The sequence below is a fragment of the Hyperolius riggenbachi genome, chromosome 8 (assembly GCF_040937935.1).
Source record: "Hyperolius riggenbachi isolate aHypRig1 chromosome 8, aHypRig1.pri, whole genome shotgun sequence".
NCBI lineage: Eukaryota > Metazoa > Chordata > Amphibia > Anura > Hyperoliidae > Hyperolius > Hyperolius riggenbachi.
In genome coordinates, this window is record NC_090653.1 from 248,472,544 (window position 1) to 248,486,476 (window position 13,933).

At 43.4% G+C, this 13,933-nt stretch overlaps 1 protein-coding gene across 2 annotated transcripts in view; it reads left to right on the forward strand.

Moving 5' to 3' along the window:
- ENG (endoglin) overlaps positions 1 to 13,933 on the forward strand; it is a 128,306-nt gene that overhangs the window by 94,368 nt on the left and 20,005 nt on the right. For both annotated transcript variants that reach the window (XM_068248553.1, XM_068248554.1), the window contains exons 7-10: positions 1,419 to 1,545; positions 4,128 to 4,287; positions 6,885 to 7,000; positions 11,524 to 11,661. In XM_068248553.1, the coding sequence (XP_068104654.1) occupies positions 1,419 to 1,545; positions 4,128 to 4,287; positions 6,885 to 7,000; positions 11,524 to 11,661 (541 nt within the window). The remainder of the gene's footprint in view (positions 1 to 1,418; positions 1,546 to 4,127; positions 4,288 to 6,884; positions 7,001 to 11,523; positions 11,662 to 13,933) is intronic.

Here is a 13,933-nt window from a genome sequence, read left to right on the forward strand (position 1 = left end):
TGCAGGGCGCTCCACATGAAGTGCCCATTACAGCCTATGTGACTTAGCGCGCACATAGGACTTTGCACGCGCAAACCTTTGCGCGCGGTAACTTAGCGCGCGATCTGATTGAGAAATCCGGTGCTAACCTACTTAGCACCCTGGTTAGCACGTCTAAAGACTTTAGACGTGCAAAGTAGGTTAGCACCGCATAGTGAATTAAGCCTGTAATTGTCTTGGAAAATATTCTAGCTAAAGTACATGGCACTCTGACTCTTGCTTCCGACTTGGACCCCATGGATAAGTGCACTGAACACTCGGGGTCTCAGGCCCTTTCTTTTGACATAGGTTGGCCATATAGTCAAGATTTTCCTCCTATATTCTTTTTATAGTGAATAGCCTACGTTCTTTGTGTATGGGATATGTATATCAGCAGCTCTGAATACAGGCCCGGATTTACATGACAGGAACCTATAGGCACAGATGTCCTGGCACCCTAGATTCTGCCCTCCATGAACCTACAAACCCCTCAATAGTGGTCCTTTAATACATTTACTGGTAAAGAAAAACAGCTCTTGCTGCTTAGACTGCAGCCAGGCAACCACTTATTCGCAAACTAATTCACTATGACCTGCTATGTCCCAAGTGAGGAAGATAAATCCCAGTCACTGACCATGTTTATTTAAAGGTGGCCATACATGGTACAATTTTTCATTTTTTTTCGATTAGATAATTTAGTTCGAATATTCAGTTAGAGCGAATATAAAGATTTTTCCAGCATGTCCAATCTGATTTTTCTAAAAAAAAAAACGGGATAATTGTTCAAATTTCTTGATCGAAAAAGAAATATGTACAACTTTCATTCGATTCGATCATTTAGAACGAATAAACGGGATAATCGAATGTTTTTATTGTACCATGTATGGCCACCATAAAGCAGACCTGAACTCAGAACTTCCTCTCTGCTCTATAAGATACACAACAGCATAATGACCTTTAAAGAAAAACATTTCTTTGTTACAGCTGATAGAAATCCTGCAATAAATCTGCAGTTTCTACTTCCTGCTTTCATAGAAGCAGATATATTGTTGACATCTTGTGCTTTCAAATGAGCTTATCTGCCGTGGCAGTCAGGTAACACAGGGGAGAGATCAAATTAAAACTTGTGATTAGTCACAGATGAGGGGGAAGTAGGCAGGCTAAACTCTCTAAATACACACAGGGTGCATTTTTTTATGTCTTCCTTCTGTCCTGTGCAAGAGTTCAGGTCCACCTTAAACTCGACTAGTACCTACTCTAGTTTCTTGAAGGTCTATGGAGATGGGTTAGTAAATCATGTCCTGTTTCTGAGCACACTGGTAGTTCTGTACATGCCTGTCCTTTGCCTGAGATGACCTGGGCTACTAGTGAAATGTATTTTCTCTTGTCATGTATTCCAGCTTGAAGACAATAGAGATTACTGTGAATGGGCCTACAGAAAGTTGTGATCAAACACCCCTCTTACTCCTGAAGAGCGACCCCAGCTACACCTGGAATATCAAAACTGCTGTGGATATCGCTGTCCAGGTAAGACAAACAGCTGATATCTGAAAATAGACTGTACAGGCCCGTGCACACGATAGATTACATCGGCTGAGGCAGTTGAAAACAATGGTCCCGCCGATAAACCGGCGTGTGTACAGCAGCCCTCGACCACCTCCCTGCCAGCAATCTGCCGGGCGGATCAACTCGGCCAAGCTACGCCTTTGTTTACGCTTATTGCCCTGCCCACTGCGTGATGTCACACCTCCTGTCTCCCCCATAGCAACAGAACATGTTGTCAGCCTGTAGGCCATCTACACTTCTGTACAGCCAGGGCCCAGCAATGTCACCAGAGGGATCGGGTATCGTTCCCTGTCTGGTGACATCAATCTAGCACATGTAACAGGCCTTTACTGTCCCTCAGAGGAGAACTGACCTTATCCCTCCCACAGTCACAGTGGCCATACACTCATCACATTTCCTGTTTGATTCTTGGAAAGTTTGAATATTCTGATGGAATCTACCAGAAATCTATTGCCCCAACATGTCTGATCAACTGAATTTTGGTCAATTTTGACAAAAAATCTAACAAAACTATTGATCGTAAAGGATGGAAAATCTCAATCATTCATGAGAGGGGGAGGAGCAGTGACGCTCAATCACTGGATTTCCTGCTGAAAATCGATGTGCTGTATGCGGTGAAAAACGATCTCTCTGATTCTGAATGATTATCCTTGACCAGTTGGTAGAGTTGATCTGCAAAGTAGATCCCTTGCTGATGCATTGAGGGGCATTTGGGGGGCACTGTACACACGCTAGGTTCTCAGCAGAGGTGGTTGTAATCGGCCACCTTGGCCAAGTACAACCTAACGTGTACGTAGCATTGATCTCCACCTCTAAGCCTGTTACTCATACTAGAGAATTCTTGGCTGAGGCAACCAATCAGTGCCACCTCTACCAAGAATCTACTGTAGAGTGTGTATAGCTGCCCCCATATGTCGCTGAGAGATCCGAAGTGCTGGATCATTTCATCCAAGCCCATTGTTCTCCTCCGTACCCCTCTTTTTCCTTCTAAGCCGCTCTATTATCGTGTCGTCCCTCCTTCTCACTCCAAAGCAATATAACGCATCCCAAAGCTAAAGACTCGCAAGACATCTGTACAGGAATCAGCCACAAACTTGGATCTGGACATGATCCCTTGGGCGATATTTTTTTATAGGTGTGCCTAGTGCCTACACCTTTATCCCTTCCTGATGCACAGCCTTAATCTTTTAACCCTAACAACTAATGTTAACCTCCCCCAACTTACCTTTCCACACCAACCCTCGTTAGTGTTGACAACTCATCCCTTTAATTACTGACACATATGAATTATACAGGTTTCGTGGCTAGGTAGATGCAGGTAAGGCACTGATTATGTGTAAGTAGACCCAGAACCTGTATAACTTAGATGTGTCAGTAATTAAAGGGATGAGTTGGCAACACTGACCCTCGTAATCTGTGCTAACCGTAAATGAGGACCCTTATCAATACTCACCTTCTGCTGTCTGTTGTCTTCTGCTGTCTGTTTTGAGTTCAACAGCAGGTGCAGAATCTCTCTCCTTCTTCCAGCCAATAATGCAGGAGCTGGTGCTTAAAGTGACACTGAAGCAAAAATAAACTTATAATATAATTAATTAATTTTGTGAGCACCAATTAGAAATGTATAGTTTGTAAAGAATACACAAATTATTACCAGGCCATATACATCTCAGTGGCCCAAATGCACTGAACCCAATAAACCTTTCCAATAATGCTGGGATAGGGGTGTATCCACTTTTTAAAAATACTGTATGTCTATAAGGGGGCGGCCATCTTGTTACTGTGGCACATCTCATACTGTGGCACCTCCGTGCTAAACTCAGGTTTCTTTTTTAAGCATGGAGGTGCCTCAGTACATGAGACGCTAAAATGATGCTAATGTGTGTAGTGAATTTACCTTCCAGGTCGATCATATAGATACGTGGCTTGGTATCAGACAAATCAGGCACCGCCATAGACTTTAATTTAGAATAACAGCAAGCTGGCGCCAAAAGGGGAAATTCGGTCGCCAAGTGACGCCCGAAAATTATTGTATTTTGAAGGTTTTTTTCTCTGGGGGGTCTTAGGTAGTGGATGGTTTTGTGTGAAAGTAAAGTTGGGTTTAGCTATAGTAAAATATTGGTAACAATTAACGCTATTTTACTAACGAAAATTAACACTTTAAATAGTACAGTATCTGTAAATTTACTGATATTCTATTTTCGGCACTGTTCCTGCACCCAATTTTCCATGGCACACCAAATTCACATACGCACATGGCTTATATGGTTTTAAATGGTTTTAAGAGTGTATTGATTATTGTTATAATAAAGTTTTACTGTCTAAACTACTACAGATGTTGCTCATTTTCCTGGTCAGTTCTCTACTGCTGCTATTTGTCACTGTGGTTATAGCACAGGTAGCTACCTAGTGGTGGAACATTGCTTGTCTTATTTATACGTGATCTGCAACTGTCCACTATATTATTCAGGTTTTTTTTTACTGCTGTATTAAAATAACCATTTGACTTTGTCTTATAACAACTGCGACTTGTTTCATGATTTCAGGCTTCCAGCAGTTATAATTTAGCAGGTATCACAAGGCCACGTGACCTTATAGATGACACAGTAGATGGTATTGTGAAGAGAGCTGTGAATCAGAGCTCAGATACATTAACGTGGATCCGTGCCTCCAGTGCCACATCTGTGACTCTGTCTGTATCATGTGGTGAGTTCCAAGGATAACATATGTTGCATACAGAAAGGGAATGCTTTCTATATTCATGACAGATATATTGTTAATGATTCTATTTCAGGTTCTACAGAAAGAGTAATGTAACCACGGGTGTAGCAATAGCCTTAGCAGCCATAGCAGCGGCTATGGTGCCCTAGAGCATAGGAGGCCCCAAATTGGAGTTTAAAGGGAGTGACAGATCCTTACCTAAGGAGAGGGAAGGCTCTGGGTCTTATAAAGCCTTCCCAGTCTCTTTGTGGTCTCAGTGTGTGTCCCCCCCCCCCCCCCCCCCCCCGTTCGCAGTGTATGACCCGTGGGTCATAGACTGCTCTCTGCTGCATTGGGCTGGTTTCAGGAGTCTTTGGAAACACTCGGGCTTCCGAAGACGGGCCGCTATGTACTGCGCATGCGCGAGCGCCCTCTACTGCGCATTCCTGCGTGCACAGTACTGAGCCACTGGTCCAAAGTCTCCCGTGGCGGGAGATTCAAACGGAGGGGCCTGCAGGGCAATGAGGAACCCCAGAGACTTCCCTCTCCTTAGGTAAGTATCTGTTATTTTTAATAATTATGCTTCAGACTCACTTTAAAGAAAACCTGTAACGAGAAAAACCTCCCCTGGGGGGTACTCACCCCGGGTGGGGGAAGCCTCCTGATCCTATCGAGGCTTCCCCCATCCTCCTGTGTCCCACGGCGGCGGCGAAAAAGCTCCCGGAACAACGAGGATGTAAATATTTACCTTCCCAACTCCAGCGCAGGCGCAGTATTGGCTCTCCGCTCGGAGATAGGGGGAAATAGCCAATCTCTGTCTGGCTGCTCTACTGTGCAGGCGCACGTCTCCTGCTCCTGCGTAGTAGAGCGGACCGGACAGAGATCGGCTATTTCCGCCTATCTCCGTGCTGAGAGCTGCAACAGCGCCCCCGCTGGAGCCAGGAAAGGTAAATAAATGTAGCTTGTCGGGCTTGTCAGCCAGGATTGCCAGACACTTCGGGGGAGCCAGTGCTGGAGTGCCTGCAGCTACATTTGGGACCCTGAAGCTTCCCCCTCCCTAGGTGAGTACCCCCCAGGGGAACTTATTTTTGTTACAGAGTCAACATTAACGTTCTTGTGTTTCTCCACCCTCTGACTTTGTCTCAGTGTCCATGAACTATGTGCAATGTTGATTGCATGAAAATGTAAATTGCCCAGTTAACTTTTATCCATAGGGTGGGGCAGGTGGAATTGATAAGAGTGCCTTTATCTGATGGCCCCATGAAAGTTTTGCTAAGGGGCACCCATGATCTCTAGCTACGCTCCTGAGTGTACCAGTAAAGTTGCAGCTGCAATAAAATGTACATAGCTAAAACATATAGGACCTTGAAAACAAGAATACAAGAGCATAACTATATTAGAAAATAAGAATGTGAAAAGCAATGCACTTCCAAGAAAGGCATAACTCTGATCCAAAATACAGTATTTAAAAGCCATGGGTATAAACAAGCTGAACGTCATGGAGACTTTATGGTGCCCATACATGGTACAATTTATTTCATCCAATCTTACCATTTCTATGTAATATAAGGGAACTGCCTAAATTATCCTTTGAATATATTCACTTAATTTACCCTTATACTACATAGAAATGGTAAGATTGGATGAAAAAAATTGTACCATGTATGGGCACCATTAGAAATATAAAACATTTTATGGTGTGTGACCACCGTTAGAAAGAGACGTCCGCTTCACACAATAACATGGCTCCCAACTGTCCCTCTTTTGGAGGGACAGTCTCTCTTTGGGAGCCCTGTCCCTCTTTCTATGTAAATATATGTATTTCTCTACTGAAACATGTGTTTGATTGACTCTAAACTTTATTCCCATCCTTTAAATTGATATATTACAGTATTTATTTTAATATGTTAGCATGAAGGAAAATGAACCAGGATAGAAAGGACCAGTGTGGTTTGAATTATAAAACAACATATTTTTCTTATGAAATCTTTATGGTATGTGTGACTAGGGGTGTGATGGGGGGCGTGATCAGGTGTGTGGCTTAAGTGTCCCTCTTTCTCATCTCAAAAGGTTGGAAGGTATGTAATAATGCAATAGGAATGCAGCAAGTGCAGTCTCTGTGCCCCCTCCTAACCACCGCAATGTAACCTGGAAGCTACATTAAGCTTAAAGCAACTTACAGGTAAGATAGTTCCCAAGTAGCTATGTGGGTGTGTAACACATAGCAGTGGTTAGGAGGGGGCATAGACACTGGCTGCACGCGGTGCCCCTGCTGCCACGTAATTGCATTATTATGTGAAACTGAAGTCTCTTTCTAAGACAGAGGAGATTGTTTAATAGGTTCAACCCTAGCTACATCTTGTACTGCAGTTGTAGGTACACATGCTGTGCCTTTAAGACTGGATTCCCACTTAGATCCGTTGATGCAGACTATGATGCATACACTACGGGATACATAGATAGATCTATGACTATGGTAAAGATTAGATTGTGAGCCAACAAGACAATATACTCTGTATAGCGCGAAAGATGTTGGTGCTATATAAATAATAATCGTGCCTAGTTTTTGACTCTTTGCTTTCTTGTCTGTTACTTGGTTCCAGTGCACAAACCAACAGCTCCTCCCGTCACAACCAAAGAGGAGTGTTCTCTGGGCAAAAAGTGGCAGGCTACGTGTACAGATAAACACTTGGTCATCACAGCAGAACAAGACTCACAGGTAATCGGGTTATTGTTGCCTAAACCACTTAGTTCACACTGGGGATCGCAAAAAAAAAACGCTACAGATTTTTTTCGCACTTTTGTTGCATATTTTCCTGAACATTTTTGTGATTTTTGAGCAATCGCAATTCATTTTTTATTTTCATTCATTTTTATTAAATTTTTCAAAAATGGAATGAACAACTTATACCAGGATACACATCATATGAAAGTACAGGTACAGTAACAAGATTGAACAGCAAACTTCACCTACAAGGTTGACAATAAAGTACATGTTGTTCATGACCAACAGAGAACATGCAAGCATATAATACATAAATGCAACAGGAGAGGTAGGTGTTTACTAGCTGTTAACATAACAAACTAACTAGATAATTTGCAAGGATGTATTTGAAGAATGGGGGGAGGGGAGGGGGAGAAAGGGTAGGGAGAGACATCCACATTAACATAACTCTGTAGAGGAAGTCCTCCATCCTATCACTAAACCAAATATGGTTGGATGGAGACCACTCTTATCAAACCTTCTAACAATTGCAAATGTAACCAGACCTCCAGCGAGGTTGGCCTTGACATGTATCTTGTATAGTTTAAAGGTGGCCATACACTGGTCGATGTGCCATTAGATCGACCAGCTGACAGATCCCTATCTGATCGAATCTGATCAGATAGGGATCGTATGGCTGCCTTTACTGCAAACAGATTGTGAATCGATTTCAGCCTGAAACCGATCACAATCTGTTCAGCTGCTCCTGCCGCCTGTCCCCCCCCCCCCCGTATACATTACCTGAGGCTGGCTCCCGGGCATCTTCTCCGCACTGCACCGCACCGCTGTTCTTGCTCCATCCCGGCGCTTCCTGTGTTACTCCGTGACCAGGAAGTTCAAATAGAGCGCCCTCTATTTCAACTTCCTGGTCACCGGAGTGACACAGGAAGTATAAGCGTACACTGGGACATGCGGAAATGCGGTGCAGCGAGGAGAAGAGGACCCCGGAGCCAGCTTCAGGTAATGTATACATGCTCGGATCGGGCCCGAATCGTACGCCGCAAGCGACGCGCTCCTACCGCCGGGCGATCGAGGGTAATTTCCCGCACGGCGCGATCGACGGTCCGATCCGATTTCGGGAGGGAATCGGATCGGCGGGTGCGTTTAGCGCAAGCGATTGGCAGCAGATCCGATCCCAGGATCGGATCTGCTGTCGAAACGGCCGTGAATCGAGCCAGTGTATGGCCTGCTTTAGGATAAAACTAAGAGATAACCTCAAGGGGAGAGAGAGGGATATGGGTTAGTTTGTTTAGTCAAAGTAAAGGGCTTATGAAACGGGTTGCTGCACCCGTATGTCAATTGGATTTAGTCAAATGGACAAAGAGAAAGTAAAGAGGAAGAAATCAGAAGTAGAGAAGGAAGAAGGGAAGGACGTATGGACTCAACAAGTGCGTACCATCGTGTCTTGCTCCGAATCTAGGCGATATGAAATTAGAGGATCCCAAATTTAATGGAATTTACCCAGGTTATCATTTAACCGTGCCCTTAGTTTCTCAAAAAAGAGAATGTATCCAAGTCTATTTTTAATTAGAATTTTTTTAGAGTCAAAAGATAGGGATTGGGGATTCCAGGCTGCCGCAATTTTAATTTTAGTAGATGTAAATATGTATCTAACAAACTCATTTTGAGTAGAGGATAAGTTAGGGTATGGACATCCTAGTAGGGTATATAGAGGATCTCTGGGGACCGGGGCATTAATTAGAGATGACGCCCATGTGCACACTCTCATCCATATCCTACGGACCTTTTTATAATTTCACCATATGTGGGCGAAGGTTCCTGGCATTCTGCATCCCCAAAAACATTCATCTGAGTGACCTATATTAAGTTTGGCTAGCCCTGGGGTACTAAGTACCACCAGAAAAGCAATTTGTAATTTACCTCAATGAGATCAGCATTTATAGAGGTCCTGGGAATATTCACCCACATATCGGACATATCTGAATATCTAATGAGAATGCCCAGCTCTTTTTCCCATTTAATTATATAGTCTGGTTTATTCTGTGAATTAGTTTGGGTTATTTCTTTATAGATAAGGGAAATAATTCCCTCGCAATTCGCTTTTTTTAACATTTCGATCGCTGTAAAACCACAAAAAATGCATGCACTGCGTTTTCGTTTGCCACAAATCGGCTGGACTTGCTATATGGATTTAATGATGGCTGCAAATGTTATATGGGAGTGATGACTACACTTGTTATACCATAGCTCCCAACTGTCCCTCTTTCGGAGGGACAGTCCCTCTTTGGGAACCCTGTCCCTCTTTCATCCTCATTTGTCCCTCTTCCAGGACTAATGTACAGATCTATGTAAATATATGAATTTTTCTAGTGAGAAATGTGTTTAATTGACCCTAAACTTTATTCCCATCATTTAAATTGATATTTCTAGCTCTTTAAATGTTAATATTAAGGAAAATGAATCAGAATAGTAAGGACCAGTGTGGTTTGAATAATAAAACATATTTTTCCTATTGAATTTTTTATAGTATGTGTGATTAGGGGTGTATCAGGGGTGTGGTTAGAGGTGTGGCTTAAGTGTCCCTCTTTCTGAGCTCAAAATGTTGGGAGGTATGGTTATACAGTATAGGGTACTGATAGCTGTGCTTGTTATAAGCAGGGCCGGTCCTAGACTTTTTGCTGCGTGAGGCAAACTTGTGAGGATGCGCCCCCAATTCCACCTCCCCCCCCAATTTGGAATAACCGCATAGCACACAACAATTGCCCCCCCCCCCCTTTGCCTCCCCCCTCCTCACTCACTGTCAGACTCCTCACACAGCACAACAAGCTGCTTTTCCCCAATGATGACCTCTTTGCCTCGCTCTCCTCTAGCTTCTCCTCCTACTCTGACTGCATGCTGTTAGTGTAAACACAGTACCAACATGCTGCCCCTGTAATCTCTGCCACCTGATGCAAATGATTCACCTTTCTTCATGTAAGAACTGGCTAAAAGGGGGTAATGGTGGTCACCTTTGCTATATCAGAAAATTGAGGACTGCATTTGTTATAGAAAGGTAATAATAAAGTAATTGTGAATATTATCTTGTCATGTTTGGAAATGGCTGCATTCGCTTTCTTCAGAGGCTTTTGTCATTCTTTTCCCGCTATGTTCACCTGACCTTAACCCCCTTCCCTTCCACCTTCCTTGCCAAACCCCATCTTGGCTTCTATGTGTGTTAAAGCCCCTCTCCTGCAGTCATTGCATCTGGCTAGAAAAACTTTAACTAAATATTGGATACGTCCCACAAACTCCTTCCTGCAAAGACTGGATTCACTCTGTTATTGCTGTTCTTCTGTACTGCAGTCTCATGTATGAACATAGGAGCAGCATTCTTGCTAAATGTGATGGCCTCTGGTCAGTTTGGCAGCAGTATCCCCATACAAATATATAGTTCTAAGCAGGGATGTAATTATAAGTTATGGGGCCCCCACAGCAAACGTTGATGCCCTCCCAATGTTCACTCCTTTTCCAACCCCCTTATGACCCCAAAGCCCTTGCAAGGCCCATCAAACAAGTGTGGACATCATAATCGTCACACTCCTAACAAGCGTAGCCAAAAAAACACCTGATCTGAAGTATGGGCCCCCTTTATCAGAGGGAGTGAAGTAGAAGTTGGGTCTCCGTACAGCTCCTGGCCCCCTCTACGGTTTCAGAAGCTGCTCCCCTGTAGCTACGCCCCTGGTTTCAAGACAATTTGCCCCTTACAGGTACATTTGTTTCTTGGTAATTCCTCATATGGTTTTTATGCGGTGATACTCAAGTGCAAGGGCGTAGCAATCACCCCTGCGACCCCTGTCATTGCGGGGGGGTCCAGAGGCTTTGGGGGCCCCTCCTCCCCCCTCTCCCCAACCGCAAGTGCAGCCAATTAGCAAAAAAAAAAACCTCTCCGTTGGTGCACAAAAACTGTCACCTCCTCCCGCCATGCAGAGTGGAGGACAGTGGGAGTGTCTGTCACTTCTTCCTGCTTCCAGACACTTCACAGCAGAACACTCTCTGTTGCCCCAATCACTCCCCGGCTCCCAATCATGTGACCCGCATGGGGTTTGGGAACCAAGGGGGCCTCATGCTATCATTTTTGCAGGGGGGGCGCTTTGCGTACCCCGTATTTAGTGAACTCTACTTTTGTGTATTGGTTAAGTCTAGATTGTTGGCATTTTGTTTTTGTTTAGCTATTTTGTGTTTGTTTTGCTATGTTTGCACTGCCTGAAATTCATGATCAATCGGTGTTATGTGTCCGGCTAGACTCCTGTTCTGTTTTACTGTGGAAGACTGTATGTTTATGCTGCATTAACATGCTACTGTCAATTATTACTCCTATTGGAACTTGTACATGCTTGACTTTTTGTGCTTTGATTCTCTAATAAGCCTGAGGCATAAGTAAAAAAAAATAATTCTGTGAGGAACAATATAAATATACAATTATCTTTAAATTTTGTGTTTCATCTTTTAAAGCGTAGGCATTGTTTTTATTGTTCCAGTGCAGCAGCATAGAGCCGCAGCAGATGCGTTTCCAGGGCACGTCATGTGTTGCAGAAAAGGCGGGAAACTCATTTGTGCTCTTCAGTTCAAATGGCAACTGTGGGACTATGCAAGCTGGTGAATTATTATTCAACATGGTAAGTGACTGAGTAGTCGCCAGGTTTAATATCACCCATAAGGACTTCTTTCACGATACACAGTGTAGGTACACATGCCACATACGTAAAAAAAAGTGTGGAAATTTGGGCGCTCAGGAAAGTCGATAGTAGATTATTGGTGAATTTAGAAATATTCTTCTATTAAAGTATAAGGAAGGATTGTAAAATATTGGTATTAAATACCGATATTTTACTATAGCTAAACCTAACCCTACTCTCACAAAGAACCTTCCCTCCTGACACCTAACCATCCCCCCGTACAAACACCCTTCCTGACACCTAACCCTAACCACCCCCCTGCACAGACACGCTTCCTAACGCCTATCCTTAACAACCCCCCCCCCACACACACACACACACACACACACACACACACCTGACCTTAACCACTCCCCATTCCTTCGGCTGCCAATTAACCCCCAAAAACATAATTTTTTTGGGCACCCCCATAGGTGTCCATTGAAATAGTGGCATTGAGGGGTAATTTGGGCGCCCATGCCCCCCGGTAAACACCCAGTGCCCACTTTTGGCGTACCACTTGCACCAAAATTTCCCCTCAATACTGCTATTTCAATGGGCTCCTAAGGCTTCACCGAAACTTCTACCGCTAACAGACACCCACATTTTCTGCTACCCACATGACTACCTTTGTAATGCTGAAAGAAGCAGTGCATTAAAGAGGAACTCCAGTGAAAATAATGTAATAAAGAAAAGTGCTTCATTTTTACAATAATTATGTATAAATGATTTAGTCAGTGTTTTCCCATTGTAAAATCTTTCCTCTCCCTGATTTACATTCTGCCATGTATTACATGGTGACATTGTTACTGTGGGCAGGTTATGTAGCTGTTTCTAGCTGTTCTGGCTGTTACAGACAGATGTAAACAGCCATTTCCTGTCTGTGAACATTGTTACATTGTGGCAGTTTGCCCAGAGTACCGCGGTCCTCAGAGCGTCTTGTGGGAGGGGTTTCACCACAATATCAGTCATACAGCGCCCCCTGATGGTCTGTTTGTGAAATGCAATAGATTTGTCATGTAAAAGGGGGTATCAGCTACTGATTGGGATAAAGTTAAATTCTTGGTCGTAGTTTCTCTTTAAAATGTGTGGGCTTTGCAGTACTCTGTCACAGACATTGCTTTCTATGCTTTCTTTCTGTTGATATATGTAAATTTTCACTACCAATAGGTAGTGAATAGAGATGGCCCGAACTGTTCTGCTGGCGAATAGTTTTCAGCGAACAAGGGGTGTTCACTGTTTGCGGGTTTTTTTTGTTTTTGTTTTTTAATTCACATTCACATTTTTTACATTGACTTTAATGGCAGGGCCTCCGACTTTAGCGGTTAATAGCAAAAGCCCCCTTACATTCTAGAAACACCAAATTTGCAGAGTATGTGGAGGGGGACAGTGGGTGTGTGGCGTCGGGTGTGTGGCGTCGGGTGCGCGGAGATCTTTAATCAACTTAATGAAGATAGCAAGATTAGAGGTTATTGGTGTGGGACTTTTCCAAGGATATTGGCGTAGTATTTTTATTTAAAGGTACAGGTAAGTATTTCTGGTTAATTAAAGCGGAATATAACCCTGCATTTCAACTTTGCTCTAAAACATTATTTACAGCATATTATATGCAACCAGCATTTTTTTTTTTTACTAGACCAGCTTTGGAAGGGTTAAACACAGAGGTTTAAAGTTCCGTGGAGAGATATGCAGAAGTTCAGATAGATACATTTAACTAAATAGAATGTAACAAGTGATAAATGTTACACACTTTTTGGCTGTCCTCCAGCTCCTTCTCAGTCAGAGAGAGTGAGTCACATGCCACACTTAGATACATTTATGTAAACAAAATGTATCTACGTAAGCTTCGGATGCGTCTGCAGTTCTCTCCAGGAACTTTTAAGCCTCTGTGTAACCCTTCCAATGCTGGTCTAGAAAAAAAAAATGCTGGCTGCATATAATATACTGTAAATAATGTTTTAGAGCAAAGTTGAAATGCAGGGTTATATTCCGCTTTAAGAATATTAAAGGACTTTAATCATTGTTGTGTTTTTATTTCATTTAACCCTTTGTGGAAATGGGTAAGGGGTACTTTGTATCCCTATACTCATTACTTCAGAGAGCGGGGCAGGCATCTGGGAGTTCCCTTCTTAAAGGGGACTCCCAGTTGCCACCATGAACCACCCTCCAGGGTGTCGTTGGCCCCCACCTCCTCCTGGGGCATCGGAGGTGGGAAAGAGCCATGGATTGGACA